Source organism: Chrysochloris asiatica, unplaced genomic scaffold (assembly GCF_000296735.1).
Source record: "Chrysochloris asiatica unplaced genomic scaffold, ChrAsi1.0 scaffold00232, whole genome shotgun sequence".
NCBI lineage: Eukaryota > Metazoa > Chordata > Mammalia > Afrosoricida > Chrysochloridae > Chrysochloris > Chrysochloris asiatica.
In genome coordinates, this window is record NW_006408750.1 from 1,868,238 (window position 1) to 1,891,613 (window position 23,376).

Consider the following 23,376-nt stretch of genomic DNA (forward strand, 5'->3'; position numbering starts at 1 on the left):
CGATGTTTTTCATTTGTTCATTGACTTTTTATTTCTTAATTTTTTTGTTACTGTTCTCTTACTCATTCCTGAGTATGTGGATTTTGGTCCTCTTGTTAGGCTTACAAGTAGGCTGAGCTTTACTTTTAGATTGAGCTGGAATTCTCCTGCCATAGGATTTTGTTTTGTTTTTCATGGCAGGTGCTGTGTAAGATGGTGGTGGTGGTTATGTGCCGTGGAGTCAGTTCCGACTCATATCAACCCTGTCCAGGGTTTCCGAGGCTGTAAATCTTAACAGGAGCAGAAAGCCTCATCTTTCTCCCACAGAAGAGCTGGTAGTTTCGAACTGCTGACCTTAAGGTTCGCAGCCCGATTCGTAACTACTACGCTATCAGAGCTCCTTTCTGTGTAACGTAGTCTTCATTAATGTGATAAGATTGTGAATCTAAACATATATACTCCTCTCAATAAACCCTGGACAAACCTATAATTTTTTCAATTGTGAAGCTCCTTTAATGGTGCCCAAATGAGGATGATGAATGTTGTTGTGGTTCATTCAGCTTCTCTTTTTTAGCAAACACAACTGGAAACAAAATCTTTCTGGAGATACGGAAAACCACATCATCCTATATCTTCCTTCGGTTACTAAATGTAATTTGTTTCTTTTGAGGGATTTCTAATAAACTACTTTCCAAATTGCCAATCCCTCTACCAAAATGCCGGTGTCAACAAGACTTCAGAATTCCAACTGTCCTTAAAGTCCTCTGTCTTTGTCATTTTCACTCTTGGAGTAAATGAGCCCTGCTAAGACTTGCCTGGTTTTCCAATGGGAAGGCACTGTGTTTTTAGCTTCTAGTGCAGAGCTGTCCTCTACTCCATGGGCTGATGTGAAAACGAGGAGGAGGCAGATGCATTCTAGTCCTCCTGTCCCAAAGCAGATGCTTTGCAGATTAAACTTGCCAGCCCTTTATTATTTGAGACCCTGATGGTTGCATTTGTGTCTCAAGAAAATGCACAGGCCACCCCTCCTCATGCCAAAACTTTTCTGTATTATGTTGTAATCCCCGGGTCTCTGTTGTTCATTTATCATCTCAGAGCTACTTGTAGTTATATCCCAGGGAGTCTTCATCGTAGCCTCATTTTCCTCAAGAAAAAAATCACAGCACGTAATAGACAATAAGCCACATGCATCACAAGGAGACTCCTAACGCTTTTAGATTGCCAAGAGCATGTTACAGATGGAATTGGGAGAAGGTATAAATAAGTGTATGTGGACATGGTTAAGAACAAATTCTAAAAGTGGCAGGTGAAATTGGAATTTTATAGACAATGCAAGGGGAAAAAAGTGGCATATTCTAACATTGCTGTAAGCAATCAGGATCAGTGTTTTTGCAAAAAAACATAATTAAATTTACACTTATAAATTAAATCCTTGTGTCCCAACTGCAAATAATTCATTGTTGAGTCTCTACTTATTCTTTTCTTTACTTTGTAATTCTCTTCTCTTACTGAATTAAGTAAAAACAAAACCCACTACCGTCAAAATGATTCTGATTTCTAGCTACCCTGTCGAATGGAGTACAGCTGTCCCTTGGGGTTTCCAAGATGGTCAATCTTTATGGAAGCATCTTTCTTCCAAGGAAAGGCAGATGGGTTCAAACCACTGCTTTACCAGAGCTCCTTTTTATGGAGGGCTGTTGCTAAGTTCTGTCAAGTGGTTCCAACTCATAGCGACCATGTGTAGGATTTCTTAGGAGAAGCTGCTGGGTTTGAACCACCAACCTTGCAGTTAGCAGTCCAGTGCTTATCATACCATGCGTTTGGTACCCTTTATACTTAATTTTTGTACCTTAGCACAGCCCTGGGAGTGTTTCACAGATGAGATACCTGAAGGTCAGAGATCTAATAAGTGACTAACCCAGATCTATCAGACTACAAAACTTTAGGATCTTTTCATTTTGTCCTCTGACTTTCGTACCGTGGGTAGCTTGTGTTTTGCTCTGGTGCTGGAAGCTCTGCCACTGGTTTTTCAAATACCAGCAAGACCATTTATGGTTGACAGGTTCAGCGGAGCAGCCAGTCTAAGACAAAACAGGAAGAAAGGCCTGATGATGTACTACTGAAAAACTATCCTTCCCTCGCTTAGAAGGCAATTGAAACACACAGTGGCCACAATAATAGACTGAAACCTGCCCAGGGTCAGGAAGATGTGCAGGACAGGCCAACGTGCCCTTCTGTTGTACATGGAGTTGGTATAAGTCAGGGACAACTCCATGATAATTGACAACAATTGTGTAGGTCCCAGTTCAGATGTACTCTCTGATCTGTGTGAACTTGAACAGATCCGTTAATCCCATTGAGTTTTGTCTTCTACAAAATGACAAGAGTAATGGTAGTTCTCTTATAGGGCTAATGTGAGTTTAAAAAAAAAAGAAAGGAGAACCCATATAAACACAGTGAAACCTCTGAGAGCTAGAACTCCATAAAATTGCCTTGTTTCTTCAGGCCTTGCAAGTTTTCCTCCACCTTTGAAACAGTGCATGTAGTCTTATCACTTTTCTGTTGATCTATTGTCGTGGAAAACCTTTGAGTTTTCCTATTCTGACAGGTTCCGGCTTACACAGGGTTTACTGTAACTTGGTATGGTAATCATTCAAGAAAGTTTGGTTAATTTTATTGATATTTATGCCACCCCTAAGTGGAGTCCTAAGGAGCTCTGGTAGCGTAGTGGTTACGAATTGGCCTGCAGACCTTGAGGTCAGTAGTTTAAAGCTACCAGCTGTTCTGCTGTAGAAAGATGAGGCCTTCTGCTCCCATGAAGATTTACAGCCTCAGATACCCTTTACAGGGTTGCTATGAGTTGGAATCGACTCCACGGCACATAACAACAACAATAGCAACAAACAGAGTCCTGGTGTGGCACTTTGGGTTTATGCACTGGACTGCAAAGTCAGTTTGAACTGTAGGGTCAGTGATTCAAGCTCACCGGCTGCTCCTCAAAAACTCTATACAGAGTCACTATGGGTCTGAACTGACTCTAAGGCACTTAACAATGACAACAACTGGGCTAAACATTGTATGTGCATCATCTTCTCTACAGCTCTGCAAGGCTGTGAGATTCCCATTTGCAGAAGGAAAACAGACTCAGAGGAAATGAGGAATTTGCCTGAGGTGATAGAGCTGGTAGTACTTGGCAAAGCTAGAATTAGAACCCAAATCTCTCTGGCCCCAAAACCTTGCTTTGTACCCACATAACTTTAAATTTCCTTCCTCCATTTCTGGTGATGATGGCAATGATGTTGATGATAGTGATAGTCTGTAAGTGTTGTCCACTGAGTAAGCGACAGAATCTGGACTCAGGCAGCTCCAGACCACTGTGTCCCATGGCTTCAGGGCAAACAGTGCCTTGGTGTTTATGGGTCAACTAATGAGCTCTGGTAGTGTAGTGGTTACGAATCAGGCTGTGAACCGCAAGGTCAGCAGTTCGAAACTACCAGTGGTTCCACGGGAGAAAGATGAGGCTTTCTGCTCCCGTAAAGATTTACAGCCTCGGAAACCCTATTCAGGGTCGCTATGAGTCGGAACCAACTCCACGGCACTTAACAACAACAATTCTACTTTATCTGTTGTTGTTATTCAGTGCTGTCAAGTCAGTTGGGACTTATAGTAACCCTGTATAAGGTTTCCAAGGAGCAGCTGGTGAGCTTGAACTGCCAACTTTGCAGTTGAAGCCAACTTTGCAGTCCAACGCATTAACCCATAGCACAACACCAGGAGTCTATCTACTTAATGTTGTTGTTAAGTGCCGTCGAGTTGGTTCCGACTCATAGCGACCCTGAACAGAGTTTCCGAGGTTGTGAATCTTTATGGAAGCAGAAAGCCTCATCTTTCTCCCACGGAGCAGCTGGTAGTTTTGAACTGCTGACCTTGTGGTTCGCAGCCTGGTTCATAACCACTGTGCTACCAGAGCTCCTTAATAGGAAACATGAAATTGGGGATACTTGGAAGGGTTACCTGGTATAACATTTTATTTTACTGTCTTATTCCTTAGTTGTTTCAGAAGGGTTATGTTCTTCCTAACTTTCATCTCTAAGATATCTCTAAGTTAGAATACAGTTATAAGTTTAGGAAGTATTAACAGGGCATGGGGGGGCATATAGTAAATCCTTTATGTGGTTTGGAAAGTCACATTGAAATGACTAGACTGCTCCAGCCACATGGTAAAACAAAAAACAAAAAAACACTGCCATCAGGTCATTTTGTGACCCATATTAACCCTTTGTAGGATTTCCAAGGCTATAAATCTTTATGGGAACAGAAAGCCTCGTCTTTGTTCTGCAGAATGACTGGTGGGTTTGAACTTATGGCTAACAGGCCTCTGCTTCTCCTACTGCACCAACAGGGCTTGGGTTATATCACTCATGATTACATCATTGAGCAGAGTCTTTTGTACAGTAATTCTTCTCAGCAGAACAAAGGAAACTGTATCTGAGACTCATAAAATCATCTCTTGTAAATTAAATAATATTGGAATAACCTACAAAATTGGGAATGATTTACATTTCCTTCAGAATTCCAACCTAGACTTTGAGTGCAGAGTCAGACTCTTGCTTGGCCTGGCCAGAAGGCTCAACAATAAACAGCCTTGAAACCTTTGAAGACTTTAAACACTTGCAGTCCTGGTATGATTATGTACTTTCAGCAGTTTGAGCCCACCATCCACTCCTTGGAAACTGTATACAGGGTTGCTAGGAGTCAGAACTTACTCAGTGGCACTTAACAACAACAAACGCTTACAGGAGTCCCAAACAGTTAAGCACTCAACTATTAAACAAAAGGTTGGCGGTTCAAACTCACATGGAGGTACCTTAGAAATAAAGGCCTGGTGTTTCACTTTAGAAAGGTCATAACCTTGAAAACTTCATGGATCCACCCTCTGCTCACACACAGAGAGTCACCATGAGTAAGAATGGACTCAGTAGAAACTGGTTTGGGGTTGATTGTTTTGTTGGGGGTGGGGGGGGAGAGAAGGATAGACAACTTGCATATGTTCAATTTCCAGCTATCAATTAATTGAACAAAAGTAATTTAGGGAATCATTTCTAAGAATTCTTAATGAAACTCTTAAGTCATCTGCTCTGACTTAGTGTAATTCACAAAGATGCCCTTGTACATTGAGACACCGTGTGATCATGGTGAGGATGTTCCCCCGTTGGGAACGTTACAACTTCAGTGTGATCACTTGCACATGATTGCATTTCATTCTGAGAACAGCCCCTCAGAAGCCTGGGGCTGACCACAATGAAAACCAGAGCTCTAGCTTTCAGGACTGTATTGCTTTGCCCATGGAAACAATTGTGCTGTTGTCTGTTGTTGAGGTGGCCCATGTGCTTTCATGCCTGCAGTCTTTACTGCCTTTCTCCCTCAGAGCCACTGGGTGTATACTAACAGCCAACCTTTAGGGCTAACAGCCTATCACAAACCACTTGTGTTCCTTCAGAGCTAATTGTCCTGTGCTGGAATAACTTTCCATTTAGAGAATCCATGAGCACAATGAAATTCTCCTTCATCTGTGTTTCCACTTTTCTCCCCACTCTGCTGCATAGAAATATTGTTTTGGAAGCAATTTTTCACACATCTGTTTAAATCCATGGTCCTTTCTCACTATGAACTTCTCTTTGTTTCACTCGCATTTATTATAATTCTTTAGTAAGGCTTAATTATTATATTTTTGTTGACAGTTTATATAAATTTCCTCCACTCCCAGCACATTAGGAGAGGAGCTCATCCTCTGTAACTCATTAAGAAAAAAGAAATAAAATTTGGAAGCCAGACATAAGGGGTGGGGTGATATAGCTTGAGAATCAGGCCCACCACTAGCTCTGAGTTAGTTTTCCAAGCTGGGGGTTGCTGAAGGTGCTACACCTGAGGCCAAAGGCAGAAGTATGTGAATGGGTACCAATGTTTGTTGAAATTCACACTTGTGGGTGTGGGACACTGGCTTCTGTAGAGAGGATTGGGGGGGGAGGAGATGAGCAGGGTGACAGCTGAGGTGATAGAGAGTGTGGTTGTTAACAACTCCTACCCTGGGAGCTCTGGCACCAGCCCCACTACTTCTTAGCCAGTGTCAGGTTAGGAAATCTCTCCTGGCGAAATGGTCATCATATGTAGAGTTGACCTTCACTGCACAGACACTGCACAGTCCCTGCGAATTACAAACACTCACGTATGGGAACCATTGTAAAATGAGGATGAGGATGGTGCCTGCTTTGGTTGTCACCTAGGAGCAGCCATGAGAAATAAGTAAATGAGGAGAATGCTTGGGAGCTACAGAACTGGAGCAGGGTATCAACAACCACAGCCTTTTTCTTCCCTTCCTCTTGCAGAGACTCAAAATGAGACTAGAAACATGTGTGGCACTGGTAAACCTATTTTTTAGAAGTTCTGGCGCCTCTGGAACCCAGTTTATTGTTGCTTTAAGTTTTCTTTACCCCTTTATCTCCTAGCCCCAATTGAACTCAGCTATGTAGTGATTCCGTTTATTTTGTTGAAAATGTCTAATCCCTTAGTAAAAATATGATAATGCGGTTTTCAGACAGCTGTGTTTGGGAGAGAGACTGACTTTACCAGCTGGCTGGCATCATTGGAGCCCAAGGACCTGCCAACCCATGAAGAGCAGCTGTTTGGGCTGAAATTCTTATAATTCTTTACAAATTTGCTTTCTATTTATCAGCTTTTGGGTTCTGTTTTTATGCACCCACAATGGAGAGAGAACCATAAGAAAGGTTCAGATATGTCTAGGGTCATTCAGAGGTGAAGGTGTCACTCACCAACCTCCTGTTACTCATTCTATTATTTTCCTTCCATAGAAATAGAAAGAACATCTAGAAGGGGCTAGCTCCAAAGACTGAGAGATGCTAATGACTGAATCAATGAATCTTAATCTCTCACGTTGCTGTCAAGTCCATTCCAACTCTTGACAATCCCATGTGTTCACAGAGTAGAACTGCTCCATAGGGTTTTCTTGGCTGTCATCTTTATGGAAGCCGATTGCCAAGTCTTTAGTTGTACTGTGTCTCGGTTCTTCTTTATAAAACGGTGAAGGTAGCACGTGTTGCACAAGGCTGCCGAGAACCGAGTGAGCTACATGTGAAGTGCATAGTACAGGGCTGGTCCCTCGGCAGCATGCAGTGCACAGACAACTGTAGTCACGGTAAGCATCATTATTGAATTCTGCCACTTTTGTATCTTTGGGGGGAAAAGGACCATGAGAAGCTATCATCATCTTACCTATTTTCTCTGGCGCTTCTCTTTCCCCCCCTCCCCCATGGTCTTTAAAAAAAAAAAAAAAGAAGCTTATAAATGAAAATCTAAATGCTAGCATTGGTTGTCTCTGCAGTGTAGAGTTTGGGGAGTTTTTCGTTTTCTTCTAAAGTACTTTTTTCAAGTTTTTGAGTGTTTTGGGTTTTTTTTTGTAATGTCTGTAATATGTAAGCTACTTTTGTCACCAAAGGAACCCTGGTGGTACACTGGCTTATGCATTGTGCTGCTTCCACAAGGCTGGTGATTCAAACCCGCCAGCTGTTCCCAGGGAGAAAGATGAGGCAATCTGCTCCTGTAAAGGTTTACAGCCTCGGAAATCCTACAGAGCAGTTCTACTCTGTCCTGCAGCACCACTAAAAGCTGGAATTGGCTCGATTGCAGTGGGTTTGGTTGTTTGTTTGCTTGCTTGCTTTTATCATTGAGGGGGAAAGAGGAACCTTTCTCCCCCTTTTAAACAAGGGAAAGAAAGCTCTGCAACAAACCTAACAAATGCTGAGTGAAAAGCAATGCTCCCTCCATCTGAGCTAATTGACAAGGACTGGGAAAGTGTGCCCCTGCTTGGGATTTGATGGGTTCTGTTTGGAATGTTACCTAAATACACAATGTACATTCTAAGAAGGCTGTGAAACAATTGTCAAGCACTAGGAAACACAACCAATGAGGAAAAGTGAAAGGTTTTAATTAATTTGCTCTGGACAATGATAGTCAAAAACTAAGGGACTTCCATAAGTTTTTGTTAATGCTGATGAAAGCAGTTGGAATCAGAGAGTAATGATAATTGCACAGCATGGTGAATGTATTTAATGTCACAGAATGCTACATGTAAAGTGGTTGAAATGGCAAATGTTTTGTTATATGTATTTTATCAGAATAAAAGTTTAAAAAAAAACAACAAAAACTTTAAGTGGTGTTAACAGACAGTGACTTATCCTTAGTAAAGTGCTTTATGTTCATTTCCCAGGGAGAACAACAACAGAAAGGAGATCAGGTGAAATTATAGCGGGGTGATTTGGAATGAAAGTGCATGTTTCTCAAGCTGTGGGATATGCCTCCAAAAGAGAAGGTTTAATGCCAGCTCCTCAGATAAACTCACTGCCATCAAGTCAATTCCAGCTCATAGCAACCCTTCTGTATAGGATCTCCGAGGCTGTAAATCTTTACAGGAGCAGACAGCCTCAGCTTTCTCCTGGAGAGTGGCTGTTGATTTTGAGCAGCCATTCCTAGAAATATGTAAAATTAAAACCCAAAAGAACCAAACCAACTGTCAGTTCTGATGCACAGCAACCCTGCATAGGGGTTTCTGAGACTGCCAATCTTTATGGACTAAGACAGCGTCATTTATCTCCCAACTAAATGCTGGTGATCCTTCTAGATCTTTTTTTGCCTATTCTAAGATGCCTCAGAGTTGTGCTGGTTCAGGCCAGTGCCTTCTTTTCATTTCACAGACGTGTGTGACCTGTTTGTGAAATTTGCTTTGCAGATATTTAACACTGTGCCGGATGTGCCGCTCACCAATGCCCAGCTGCACCTGTCTCGGAAGAAGAGCAGCGACTCCAAGCCTCCATCCTGTAGCGAGAGGCCCCTGACGCTCTTCCATGCTGTGCAGCCCACAGAGAAACGTGAGTCCTGCTGCTCAGGGCCAGCATGCTGCTCATCCCAGATTATCACCCTGCTGCTTGGGGTGGAAACCTTGGCCTTCTGTGGGCTGCTGAACTGTGTGCCTTGGTGCCCTCTGAGGTTCCATCGCTGAGTGACTCTGATAGGATAGAAAGCCAATATTGCTGAGAATGAAAGACAGGGTCAAAGCTGGTGAACACATATCCGGTGATCACAGATCTGTTGGCAAATAACTGAGCATTTTCCTCCTGCTGCACAATAGTAGCTCAAGCTCAGCTCAGACTTTCATTGTTGTTGTTGTTGTTAGGTGGGTACCAACTCATAGCAACCTTATGCACAGCAGAACAGCCAACCTCACTATTGGCCACGCTTGAGTCCATCGAGGCTGCCACTTACCCAATCCATCTCGTTGGGGGTCTCCCTCTTTTTCTCTGACCCTCCACCTTACCAAACATGATAGCCTTCTCCAGAGACTTGTCCCTCCTCACAATATGTCCAAAGTATGAGAGACGAAGTTTGGCCATCCTGTCCTCCAAGGAGCACTCTGGCTGCACTTCTTCCAACACAGATCTGTTGGTTCTTTTGGCAGTCCATGGCACTTTTAATATTCTCCTCCAATACCATAACTCAAACGTGTCAATTCTTCTATGGTCTTCCTTATTCACTGTCCAGCTTTTGTATACATATGAGGTTATTGAAAATACCATGGCATGGGTCAAGTGCACCTTAACCCTCAACCTGACATCTTTGCTCTTCAGCTGACTTTCCTTAGACCCCTTTTTTGTTAGTGACTCCCATAGGATAGAATCAGTTTCCTCTCTTTTTCTCAGTTGTATTGGAGTGCTTATTAGCATGAGTCATGTGCCCCACTAGAATGTGGCCCCAGTAGGGCAGGACCTTGTCTAACTCACTGTACTGTACCACCTTTCACCCTGCCTTAAGAATATTTGAAATGAATTAATTAGAAAATACCATCTGTCCTGACAAAACCAAGAATAATCATCCTAATTATATTAAATCTTCCCCCTCTTCCTCCTTCATCTCAGGATTTCTGAGTTCTTTGTATTGATCAGTTACTGGGTACGAAAATATACGGAGGCAGCTTCAAAAAGTTCCTGGAATAATGGAATTAAAAGATAATACAATCTTTTCATGAGCTTTCTGAAGCCCCTTCATACAGTCTAGTTTTTGTTTTGGTGAAGAGATGTATTACAGTAAGCTAATTGAGGGCTCAAACTCTGCCTGAAGTCAGTCAGACATGGGTTCATGTGTAGGGCCACATCTGAGCATGTTTGCTTATCTGTGTTAAATAGGGATTTTAGTGCCCATCTGATAGTGAAGTTTAATGAGTTAAATGAAATGATGCATTTAAGCATCTGATATAAGCCGTAACTACTTATTTATTCACATGCAAATACCCAGATTGTTCATTCATATAGCCAATATCAATATAATGCCTACCATGGACTAGGCCGCAGGAGAAAGATGAGGCTTTCTACTCCCGTAAAGATTTACACCCTCGGAAACCCTGTACAGGGTCGCTATGGGTCGGAACCGACTCGATGGCACTTAACAACAACAACAACAATGGACTAGGAAGATAATGATTATAAAATAGGACCCTGTCTTTAAGGAGTTCAGAGTTGAGTATGGGAAAGAGACACGTGAATGCATCATTGTACATCGGCATGTTTTCATAGACAGAAGTATGGTAAGCCAGGCACAGTAGAATGGAATGGTTAAAATCACACACTCTGGGGCCAGATTACCTGAGTGTGAATTCTGACTCTGCTGCTCACCAGCTATGTGGAACATCTTGGGACCTCAGTCTCCTCTGTAAAGTTGGAATAAAACAAATTTTACCTCATAGGCTGTTGTGAGGATTAAAACAGTTAAATCAGTACCTGGTTCAAAGTAGCAGTTCAATAAGTGAAATGTAGTTGTATAGTATCATTAATTACTCTTTGTTAAAGGGAATAATAAAGGTATTTGACCAGGGCAGTGGTTTGCTTTGCCTTGAAGAAGTTCCATGTATGAATTGAAAGAAAAAAAACAATGTTGATTTTAGCCCCACGTATTTCAGAAGTATTCATCTTCCTTAGAACAATTGAGAACGGCTCTTCCTGCCCCCAAAACATCACTGCTTTAAACTGCATCTTAAAACAAAGAAAACCTGCTAATGGCTACTCAATTTCAATACATAGCTACCTATAGGGCAGAGTAGAACTGCCCTGTAGGGTTTGCAAGGCTTAAATCTTTACAGAACCAAACTGCCACATCTTTCTCCTGAGGAGCAATTAGAGCTTTGAACCACCAACCTTTTGGTTAGTAGCTGGGTGCTTTAACCATTGCTTCACCAGGAACCTTAAAATAAAAGACATCATAGTATCTCATAATATGGTTACCCCTTGGTATATTTAGCACCCCACTGCTTGTCTGTCACTTTGTTGTACTATGGTGGCTTGCATGTTGCTGTGATGCTGGAAGCTATGCCACTGGTATTTGAAAACCAGCTGGGTCTCCCATGGTGGGCAAGTTTCAGTGGAACTTACAGCTTAAGACAAACTAGGGAGAATGACCTGGTGATGTACTTCTGAGAAAGACTGGCCAGTGAAAACCTTGTGGCTAGTAGTAGAACATTGTCTGATATAGTGCCAGAAGATGAACTCAGGTTGGAAGGCACTTAAATGCAAGTGGAGAAGAGCTCACTCCTCAAAGGAGAGTCAGCTTTAATGACATAGATGGAGTAAAGTTTCTGGAACCTTCCTTTGTTGGTGTGGCACAACTTAAAATGACAAGTAACAGTTGCAAACATCCATGGTCATCAAATGTGGAATGTACAAAGTATGAATCAAGAAAAATTGGAATTCATCAAAAAATGAAATTTGGTACATAAAGATTGACGTCCTATGCAATGGTGAGCTGAATTGGACTGATATTGACCATTTTAATTCTGACAGTCATATGGTCTATTATGCCGGAATGGCAAGTTGAAGAGGAACAGTGTCAAATGTATCAAAAAAGAACATTTTAAGATCTATCCTGAAATACAATGCTGTCAGGATAGAATAATACTCAAATTCCTACAAGGAAGAACAGTTAATATGACATATTATTTAAATTTACACACTTTCCACTAATCCTGAAAACGAAGATATTGATGCTCGTTTCCAACTTCTGCATTCAGAAGCTGATCAAACATGCAGTCAAGATGCATTGATAATTACTGATTATTAGAGTGTAAAAATTGGAAATGAAGATGAAGGATCAGTACAAGCTATCACAGAAGTCTAACTTAGCATACAAAATATAGTTACAAACCAAGCCCCATAATGCCTTGTTGTTGTTGTTGAGTGCCATCGAGTCGGTTCCGACCCATAGCGACCCTGTACAGGGTTTCCGAGTATATTAAAAATTCGAGAAAGTGGAGAAGCTCAGTATCCTCAGCCAAAACAAGGCCAAGGGCAGACTGCAGAACAGACCATCTGTTGTTTGTATGCAAGTTCAAGTTGAAACTGAAGAAAATTTAAACAAGTCCATGTTATCTTCTTTGTCATCAAATCTCATATTCATGATAATTTCCTTATAGCGAAGTTATAAAACAATGTTCAGGTCAAAGGGACTTTTGACCTCATATTGGGATTGATTTCCCTCCTAATAAAGAATCTTGTTGGTGCAGTGATTACAGCACTTGGCTGCTAACCAAAAGGTCCGGAGTGGTAACCCATTACTTGGGAGAAAGATGTGACAGTCTGCTTCTGTAAAATTTCTTAGGATCCCGTTAGACAATTCTTCTCTATCCTCTAGGGTATGTATCAATTTCATTTAAACAGCAAAGGGTTTGGTTTGGTTTTAGTTTCTCTTCTAATGACTGCCTGTGTTCCTGTTAAATTTCTGGCTTGGGTCATTCTCATTGTGATCTACACTGGGTCTGGGCCCCCTTGAGTGAGCCAGGGAACACTTGGAACAGGACTGGCCTCTCACACATCTGCTGAGCAAGGCATCAGGTTACAGGCAGATGTGCTTCTCCAGCTTCTAGGAGAGCATGGTCACCTCATGTCTTGTACTAAGCATTGTGCTATGCAGATTAGGACAGGTTAAACAATATTGGTAAATTCCTGTAACATGAAAATAGTGACAGGTTTGTGGTTAAGACTGAAGCGGAAGCAGCTTTGGAACAGGTTTTAAATCGCATTTTGGGAGGAAGTAAGAAGGGCTATAGAGCAGGAGAAAATAAATAGGATTTGTGCTCAAGATTAATTTACTCACACAAAGCAACAGGTGAAAGCAGACTTGCCTAAACTTTAGTACAAGCTACCATATCACTGAAGGAGCTCTGGTAGCATATTGATTACGAGTCGGGCTGCTAACCTCAAGGTCAGCTAGTTCAAAACGAGAGAAAGATGAGGCTTTCTGATCTCGTAAAGGTTTACAGCCTCGGAAGCCCTATACAGGATCACTATGAGTCAGAACTGACTCCACAGCACACCACCACCACCACTGCGTCACTGTGTGCAGATAATATACAGAGAGAGAAAACGCAGGGCGATATCAAAGCAGTGGTTTGTTCCTCTTAATGTAAGGAAATACACTAGGAAATTTCTTCCTTGGAAACAGGGCTGGAATCTAGACGCTTGGATATTTGTGAGGTGCTTAGCTTTCCTCCTGTTTCTCAAAGAAAAAAAAATATTTTAATCGAAAAGTTTACATATATAGTGCATTGTATCTTGTAATTGAAAGGTGTATATTAATATGGGGAAGCAAAAAATGTATTGCTATAAAATTATAGAAACTTTTAGTAAATAAAAATATCAAAATATATGTTGCATCTAGGTCTATACCCTTCTGAAGGTAGTGTTTCCATCTCTCTAACCCTTCCCCCAAACAATTCTGCACTCTTCGATTTACACCACAACAAAATGGCAGTTTGGACATCCTTTGTTGTTAAGTGTTGTCAAGTAGGTTCTGACTCATAGTAACCCAGATTAGGATTTCTGAGGAGTGGCTAGTGAGTTTGAACTGCTGACCTTGTGTTTCAAACCAGTTTGCAGTCCAGTGCTTATACTGCTGTAGCGCCATACCAGGATGCAATCAATTGTGTTTGTTTTCAGTGTTCTCAGAATTTGGGGACTAAAAAGAAGTCTGAAGGGAAGGGGCAAAATCAGGGCTGTAGGATGGATGGGATAAGGTTTCCCAATAGTATAAAAACTTGCAACCCTGGAAGAAGGAGAAGGTGCATTCTTCTTTCCAGGAAAGAAGTCTTAAGTGCAACTTTCTTGGTCTTGTTTTCAGCAGTGCAGTTTTCAGTATTCTGAAAACGTCGTAATAGGCCCCTGTGTCCTTTGAGAAAATCTTTCAAGATTACCCCATTGGGAATCTTAAAAATCAGTTGCATAACCTTCTGATCTGACCTTTGTGCCTTGAATTTAACTAGCCTAGCAGATTCCCTTTGAGATCACCATTGTGATTGGATCTATGTTTTTCAAAGGTATTCTAATGAGACTAAGACAAGTGAGAGCCTGTCTGCAGCCATCCACTGATTGCAGAGACATGTTTAAACATTCTGTTTGTTTGTTTTAGAATAAACCTGTGAATGTATGAATTGGAACCCTATAAGCAGTGCTTTTTTTCACTTACTGCCTGTGAAATTCTTTTTATCATTGTTTTGGAAACAAGTTTGTTCTGAGACACTAGAACAGTATTCAGGCTGACGAGGGAAGCACTGTAGAAGGGTTTGAGAACTTGTGCCATGAATAAGATTGGCCAGGAGCTGTAAGGTGTTGGCCAGAGCACGCCCCCTTTCAGGTGGAGATCCAATCACCTAAACTAATACATGAGTAGATGACAGTGCCCTTCGAAGATAGAACACACCTTGCCATTTGCTTTATCGGGTTTGTGGACCAACACACAGGAATTTATTTTATCAAAATACTTCTGGAATTAAATTACAGGTAAAGATTCAGCAGGTGATAGGTTAAGAAAAATTATGTGTTTCTATATAATCATGGTTTTCAGTTTAAGGTCAGTTTATGCCTAGCTTACTCTTGGCCAAACTTCATTCATTTATATAAACAAACCCTCGTTCACTAGCTGGGCCACAACCCCATAACGCCTGCGCTGTTTGTTTTATATACCTGTATTACTTTGAATGGAGCCCTGGTGTGGTGCTGTTGAGTTGAAACTGCATAAGCACTGGACTGGTGATAGCAAGGTCAGTGGTTCAAACCCAGCCCCTCCCTGGAAACCCTATACAGGAGCACTATGAGTCGGAACCAACTCAGTGGCACTAGTAACAACAGCAGCATTACTTTGGTTAAATTGATGGTAAAGCACCTCATTTCTTTATATAGCCTCATCCTAATCAATAAGATCTGTGAAAACATGAGTTTGATGATCTTGGTGTAGTATCACTAATATACTTTAAAATAATAACTCAGATTACTGAGATAAAAAAATAAAAATGTCCATGACATCCCACCTCAGGATTACCTGTGTACCACCGTTGGAATGTGCACTATACTTTGGGGGTCCATCCACCTCACTCTGAATTTTCACCGATTCAAATCCTCTTCCCTTAATTTAAATATACAAACACAAGCATCTTTGGTTCACTTGATTACAGTGGGAGGGGTCAGATGTCGGCCATTGACTGTTTATATCAGAGTGGACACATACTATGTGTATATCAATTTTGTGTTGTGCTGTCTGCCCAGATTTGGTGTTACCTTGCCTTTCTTCAGGTTTTTACCACAGAATGCCCTGTTCGAAACATTGCACATACATGTGTACACAGGTGTACACATCCACACTAGCACATGCACACATTTCCCTCTTTTACTTTCAAATTTAATCTTGTTCAAAAGCTCACTTCTGCTTCTGTCCATCTGCCTGATCTCTTATGACCCCAATTATGTTCTTTTTTTCCTCATTGATGCACTTTCAGTTTAATATTTTCTCTGTTTTCCATTGGTCAGCTCACTCTTCGGTCACTAGTTGAAATGCTTAACGAGTCTCAAGCTCTTTGAGCAGCTCACTTGAGTGCATTCTATTGAGTGGTTCCTGTCATTTATTGTCTGCGCACATTTTTCTCTTTTCTGTGTCCACTTCTTGGCAGTGCCTCTGCTCTCTGCAGACTTTGGGGCCCATTATTTTCTCCTGGAAGTGAATCATGCCAACCCTCTTGGCCTAAATTTGTCATTTGCCTCTGTCTTCCCAGAGAGGAAGCTCCTGGAGTAACCTTGGGAGTTCCACAGGTTTGGGAGTTCACATCTTTGCCTTTGTTCTTACACTTCAGGCTCATGGAGTATGTGGCATATTAATTGAGATGCATGCATGAGTGTTTTATATGCTGGAAGGAGTTTTTCCTTCTGTTTAGGCAGACCAGCTGGGTGCCCAGGCACCTGCATGAGACTCTTCTGCTTTAACAGGTGGGTGGTGATGGTGATGGTGGTGTGCCCTGGAGTCAGTTCCAACTCATAGAGACCCTGCATAGGGTTTCCAAGGCTGGAAATCTTTACGGGAGCAGAAAACCTCACCTCTCTCCTGTGGAACGGCTGGTAGTTTAGAACTGCTGACCTTGAGGTTAGCAGCCCAACTCGTAACCATTATGCTATCAGAGCTCCTAATAGGTGGAGAGTAGTGGATTTTCTCCAGGTTGCTTTTTCTCTTTATCTAAAGTAGAGCTAGCATTATAATGGCTGTGGTCTCCTCCTAGTATGAGGCACTAGATGCTTTCTCATGCCCTCCACTAGCTAGGTATCTTGGTCTGATCAAAGGGAAATGTGCATCATAATAGTCTCACATCATTAGGGAACCACTAAATATCTTAGTGAGGAGAGGACTAGGGAACATAGTTGTCTCTGACTTGTTGTTGTCAGGTGCCATCGAGTCGGAACCGACTCATAGCAACCCCATGCACAGCAGAATGAAACAATGTCCGATGCTGGGCCAACCTCACTACCGCTGCCTCACTTGAGTCCATCAATGATGCCACCTGGCCAATCCATCTCGTTAGAGGTCTTCCTCTTTTTCTCTGACCCTCCACCTTACCCAGCATGACATCCTTCTCCAGCGACTGTTTCCTCCGGACAGTATGTCCAAAGTATGAGAGACGAAGCTTAGCCATCTTGGCCTCCAAGGAGCACTCTGGCTGCACTTCTTCCAAAACAGATCTATTGGTTCTTTTGGCAGTCCACGGCACTTTCAGTATTCTCCTCCAACACCACAACTCAAAGGCATCAATTCTTCTACGATCTTCTTTATTCACTGTCCATCTCTCGCATCCATATGAGGTTATTGAAAAATACCATGGCTTTAGTCTCTGACTAGTCAAGGAATATTTTCTGAGAAGGGGAATTTTGAGAAAGATGCTGAAGAAAATGAAGAAGGTCATAGTTTAGCACAAATAGCACACAGGTAGAATTTGTAATGCTTAACAAAGGAACATAGAAGAGAGTGTTTCTGCAGCAGGGGATAGCTCTTGTCTGTAGAGCTACAGTGAAAAATATGCAAAGATATGTTTCTAAATTGAACTTGGAAAGATTTATCAGTAAAAATTAACTTTTTAATATATATATGTTTAAGATATATTGTTGTTAAGTGCCATCAAGTTGGTTCTGACTCATAGTGACCTTGGATAGGGTTTCCAAGGAGCAGCTGATAAGTTTGAACCACTGACCTTGTAGTTCAAATTGGCCTTGCAGACCAATGCTTTATCCTACAGTGCCACACCAAGAGTCCATAATTTAGCTAATGGTTTATTGAATTAGGTATTATATCTCATTTAATCATCACAATTAGAGGACACAGGTACTGGCTCTATTTTACAGTTAGAGGAAAATGGAATTGATAGTAAACAGTGTACTCAGGGACACACCTCAAGAAAATAGTAGATTGGAATCTAGTTGTCTGATTTCAAAGCCTGCATTAAGAACCAGCCACTATCTTGCCTTCCAGTTTGAACTTGTGGGGTAGTACTAGAGGAGATGTGGTTCTGCTAGAGTTGTCTTGTATGAAACAGCTGGAAAACTCAACCTTATTTCCAAAGGAAAATATCTGACTGTAAAAAGGCTATGAGACTAATGTGGAAAAAGAAATGGATTTTATATAGAACCTTGGGGCCATTCTGAATTAGAACTTGATTTAATAACAACAAATAAAGATAAAATTGATGATAACCAAAATGTTTGAGTGCTTAACTAATGTACCAGGTAGTCTTCTAAGTCTCTCATCTCTTCCTCACAATTGATAATAACCCTGTGAGGTAGATTCTCATTACCCACACTTTACAGACAAGTAAACTGAGACTAGAGAGATTATGCAATTTCACTAGCAGAAAATGACAAAGAAGGGATTTGTACCCAGGTAGTCTCCTTTCTCTGTGCCATGCTGTCTCCAGAAGGCCACCTTTGTTGCTTCTTGAGACGTAGATGATAAAACCTAGATAGACTGAGGTACAGAAGCAATAAAAAGCCATCTGTTTATTGACTGCTTTAGGGGCAGATGAACCATATTGAATTAGTTTCTTAATATGCTTACTGTCAGGCTGTGGCCACATGACAGCCTCCCTCCAAATCTAGCACCAGCTAGCCAGAGAGCAGTATGCATTCCGTGGGAACTCTATTATGCTTGGCCAAGGAAATCACCTTATTTGTGATCGCCTCTGAGCAGATGGAACGAGGTTTTTTCCAACTGTGTTGCCAGATGATTGGTATTAATGAGATTACTCTTTAGTCTCCATGTTTTTACACAGATTCATCAGGCAGATGAAAGTGGACTGGTATGTGTAGGTAAAAGGTACTGACGCACAGCTATACTTGCCCCAGAAAGCTATAGATGGTTGAAGGATTGGGGAGAACCCTGTACCTCTGAGATTTCTGTTTCAAAGTGACATTTATGACTTACTTTATCCCAATTTTTTGGTAATCATACCAACAAGTTGAAATGCATTTCCTGGAACAATGGTTCTCAGACTTTGAGTGTGCATTAGAACCATCTGGGAAACTTGTTAAAAATATAAATGTCTGGTCTCTACCCTGAGACATTTAAAACTTTTTAATGTCAATGGAGTGACACGATTTATAAAGATGATCAGTTTCACATTTGACAAATCCTACACTTTGTTTCACCGAAATGATTGCAATCCCCTCCTAGCAACAATAGCTATCCCACTTCCTCCCTGTGGTTCCTATTTCCATTCTACCCTCCTTCCTAACCCTTCTAACATTGTCCTTAAATAAATGTTGCCCTTTTGATCTGAAGGATTGACCATTCCATGGTGTGCATACCTTACTATTGTTGTCCCTCTCTCTGGAGAGCTCTGGCGTCTGTATTTTCAACAAGTTCTCTGGTGATGCTGATGGTAATAGAGAATCACTGGCTTTGGAAGGAGGGGACAGTCAGGGTTTTTTGATTTCTGTCATTATCAGAGAATCTCGGATTCTCTTTTGGCATTTAGGGCTGGCTGGGTCGGAACCGACTCGACGGCACTTAACAACAACAAATATGGATTGGAACCGAGTTGACGGCACTTCACAACAACAACAACAACAACAATGTGGCATAGTGGAGTCCTGATGTGATGCTGTGAGTTAATGCGCTGGTCTGTGAGATCAGTTTGAATTGCAAGGTTGGCAGATCAAGCTCAACAGCCACTCCTCGGAAACCCTATACAGAGTCGCTATGGGTCAGAACCGACTGGCCAGTACTAAAACAACAATATGGCATAGTAGTTGAAAGCATGAGCGCCACCTTCAGACCACAGTATTCAAATGCCAACTTCATTGCCTGTGGGCTGTAAGACGAAGGGTAATGAAAGTCTACTTTTCTTCCCTAAACCTTCATTTTCTCATCTATAAAATTGATCATTAATAATACCTTCCTCAGAAGGTAATCACCATAAATAAGTGGGCCAGTGTATTGTGAAGTGTTTGACACTGGACCTAGAACACAGTTGTTGTTGTTAAGTGCCGTCGAGTCAGTTCCAATCCATAGCAACCCTGTATAAGGTTTCTAAGGAGCAGCTGGTGAGCTTGAACCACTGACCTAGTGGTTCAAACCAACTTATAGTCCAGCACATTAGCCTACAGTGCCAGACACAATAGGCACCTAAGAAATGCTGCCTATGGTTATGACTGTCAGCCTATAGTCTTACCTTACAGTTGACTAAGAAAACAGTTCCCTTTGGAGTCTGCAGACTTCACAGGAGAGGCCCATACTTGAAGGTAATGTAGAGCCTCTCTGACTCCTGTTTGATGCTTGAGTACAAACACATTAGCAGCCTGGGATAAATTGTACAGTATCAGTGGGGACGGGAATGGATTCTTTAGCTTTGTTTTACATGGATCATGTTAACTAGCTGCTGGAATTATAGCGCTGACGAATTCTTTTAGTGTTGTTATTTCATCCTGGACCCTCTCCAGGCAGGCCCTGAGTGGTAGAAAATTCAGCTTTTGTACTTCTCATGTGTCTTCCTTGTTGAAAAATACCTGGGAATTCATACCATTCAAAGGCTTACATAATATATATCAAAACTGCAGCCTGTGCCTTTTCTCAGGTTGCCTCTTGCAGATCCTGGGCACTCCAGACACACCTGTTTGCTTTGGCAAGGGGCATGTTTATCCACATGGATTCCTACTGTCATACAGCTGCAGAAGGTACAATGTGGCTGTGGCTTTAATTATATGTGGTTACCGTGTATGGCTGGAGTCGTGGTGCAGCACTGCAGGTGACTGAGCTAGACTGCTAAGTCAGTTTGATCTGCATAGTTGGCGGTTCAAGCTCACCAGCCACCCCTCGGAAACCCTACACTGGGTCACTATGAGTCAGAACCAACTCGACCAACTCGGCTGCGCTTAACAACACCATGTGTGACTAAAAACCACATAGTTGGTATGACCATTAAAAAAAAAATAATATGGAGGAAAGACAACGACTGGAGAAAAGTTCAAGACAGAATGAAAGGGGAAAAGTGTAAAGCTTGTCATAGGCCCTCACTGATGGTATTATCACTCAGTGAAGAAAGTACATAACTCAGCGTTAGGCTAGGCACAAGGCATGTGTGAGCTGACACTGATCCTGGTTTGTTAAAAGGAAACAAGTGAATGTTTACATTTCTTTGTGTAGAAAAATGACTGGAAATTAACACAGCTGGAGGGTATCACATGTGATGTTTGTGTGCACACCTATGTGCTTTTCTGTTCTTTCTAAATTAGAGAGGAATGCATAATTAACATTAACTTATTTTTAAGTTAATAGAAGCAAAGCTTACAAATTTTATATTTCATCCAGTATCTTAAGCCTCTTTGGAAGAATCGTGCTATAATACAGCCTTCTTTTTCAAAACATGCAGTGGACTGACTATATGTGATATCCCTCAGGTATTGGGGAATCATGACGGGAGACCATCTCCACTCAAATCTAAGTTCTCAGGTCAAAAATAGGACTATGTTTTCAGAAGTGGAGAATCTGTTCCCTATTCATTCACTAATTGTTGTTGGTGGTAAGTGCTGTGGAGTCTGTTCCAACCCATAGCGACCCTGTATAGTGTTTCCAAGAAGCAACTGGTGAGCTTGAACTGCCTACCTTGCAGTTCAAACAGTTTTGCATTCTGGCACATTAACCCACAGTGCCACACCAGGACTCCATCCACTAATTAGAGGCTCATTTTTACTTTCTGGTTTTTTAAACAACATTTCCAGGCCACAATGTTTCCCCATTGTGCAGCATTGCCTAAACAAGCCATGGTGACTTTCTCATTCCATTTGAGAAATCCAGTTTTATTTATATTCCTTCTCTTTGCAAAGAAAACGGCGATTATGAGCACCATGGGGACAGGGTAAGTCAGTCTACCCAAGACTACAATCTGTGGTGGTTTTGCTGAAGAAAAGTTGCCAGAAGTTTTAATGTCGCTTGCTATGAGTCGGAACCGACTCCACAGCACATAACAACAGCAACAACAACTATGGTCAAAACAACTGATTCGCCAGATTTTTCACTTACCAACTCTCTGTTTAGTCCATCCTTATGTAAACATGTGGCCCAAACTGTTTCTATTATTTTTATCATAGAGACTGAGACTAGGTCAGCATGAAATCAGACCACCTCGGATTTCAGTGTGCTTTGGCACACCATTATTATCAGAAAAAGAGAAAAAGCTGGAAGGAGTAAAAATTGCTTTAGTGTGTCTGAGTCTAAGCTTCCCATGTACTTTAGTGTTTCCCAGAGATGGTAAACTCAGAAATTGCTGTGCACTTATCATTTTTTATTGCAAAATTCATTAAGATGCCATCCTATTACCATTCTGTCCTGTCAAGATGATACATTACAGACCTCATTGCAAAACTTTAATAAGGAGGAGAAAGTACACCTCTCTTCTCCCCACACCATGGGAAAACATCTAGATATTTTGCTTTTGCCTTCCTACTCTGTGCATAAAACACTATGTCTTTGCAGAGCTTCCCCGTGTCTGGTTACTGACTGTTCTCATGTTTGAGGACGCTACCTCCTTTTGGCTCTGTAATGGAAGAATCTGAGCTGCCATGAAAGAAAGGTCCTCTTTCCTCTTTTTTGGGCACCAAGTCTCAGACATCATGGAAAGATGAGGTACTAGCCTGTACCCTAAAAGACTTCCATGCATGGTGGGAAACCTCAAAGTGACGTTGAAGATCTTTGTTTCATATTTACACTCTGGCTTTGTGCATTCTGTGGGCCAGGCCTGTCCAGGCCTGTCAAGACGTGTGAATTTGGCTTGGCTCTGCATGCACTTTCCTTGCCTCAGCTCTTAGTTCTGTGATAAACAGAGAGGCTGCCTCTCATATGTGATGGGGTTGCCATTAGAGTGAGCTGGAGTCACTTGGTAAATATGGAAAGTGAAATAGCTTAGCTCCCAGATTTCCATGGCAACCCCAGAGCAAGTACAATATCACCAAAATTATGTGGTGGCTTTCTTTATTTAGTTGCAGAGATTTGGTTGTATACTCATGTTTTTCCACTCCTGATTTGTACAAAAAACAAAGACTCTGCCCACTTGAACCAGTATTTGGGTTTCAAAGGACTTTCATGGTGCCTGTCTGAAGCACCTGCAAAACTCAGTCATGCAAAACTGCCTCTTTCCATTCCAGCAGAATCAATTTTGATTGCTTATTCCTCCCTTCATTTGTTATTCATCTCATAACAATTCATGGAGCTTCTCTGTGTATGGTACCTGGGCTAGGCACAAGGAATAGATGAACTGACTCCGACCTCACAGATAACCAATGCTTGATGTGTGTCTGTTCTGTGTGGCCACACAAGCTAGTAACATGTCTCTGCCCTTGAATAGTGTGCACCCTTCTGATTTGTCACTCTGCATAGAACGTAAGTTCCTGAAAGCTTCCGCTGCATTACCAATGCATGTTTACACTTGTTTGGGGATTTATGCTATTTTAGTATTTCCTTGTTTCTGAGCTCTTGTTTTCT

At 41.7% G+C, this 23,376-nt stretch overlaps 1 protein-coding gene across 1 annotated transcript in view; it reads left to right on the forward strand.

Moving 5' to 3' along the window:
- ARHGAP26 (Rho GTPase activating protein 26) overlaps nt 1–23,376 on the forward strand; it is a 692,304-nt gene that overhangs the window by 527,487 nt on the left and 141,441 nt on the right. Inside the window, exon 18 of the mRNA XM_006873269.1 lies at nt 8,783–8,921. Within this exon, the coding sequence (XP_006873331.1) occupies nt 8,783–8,921 (139 nt within the window). The remainder of the gene's footprint in view (nt 1–8,782; nt 8,922–23,376) is intronic.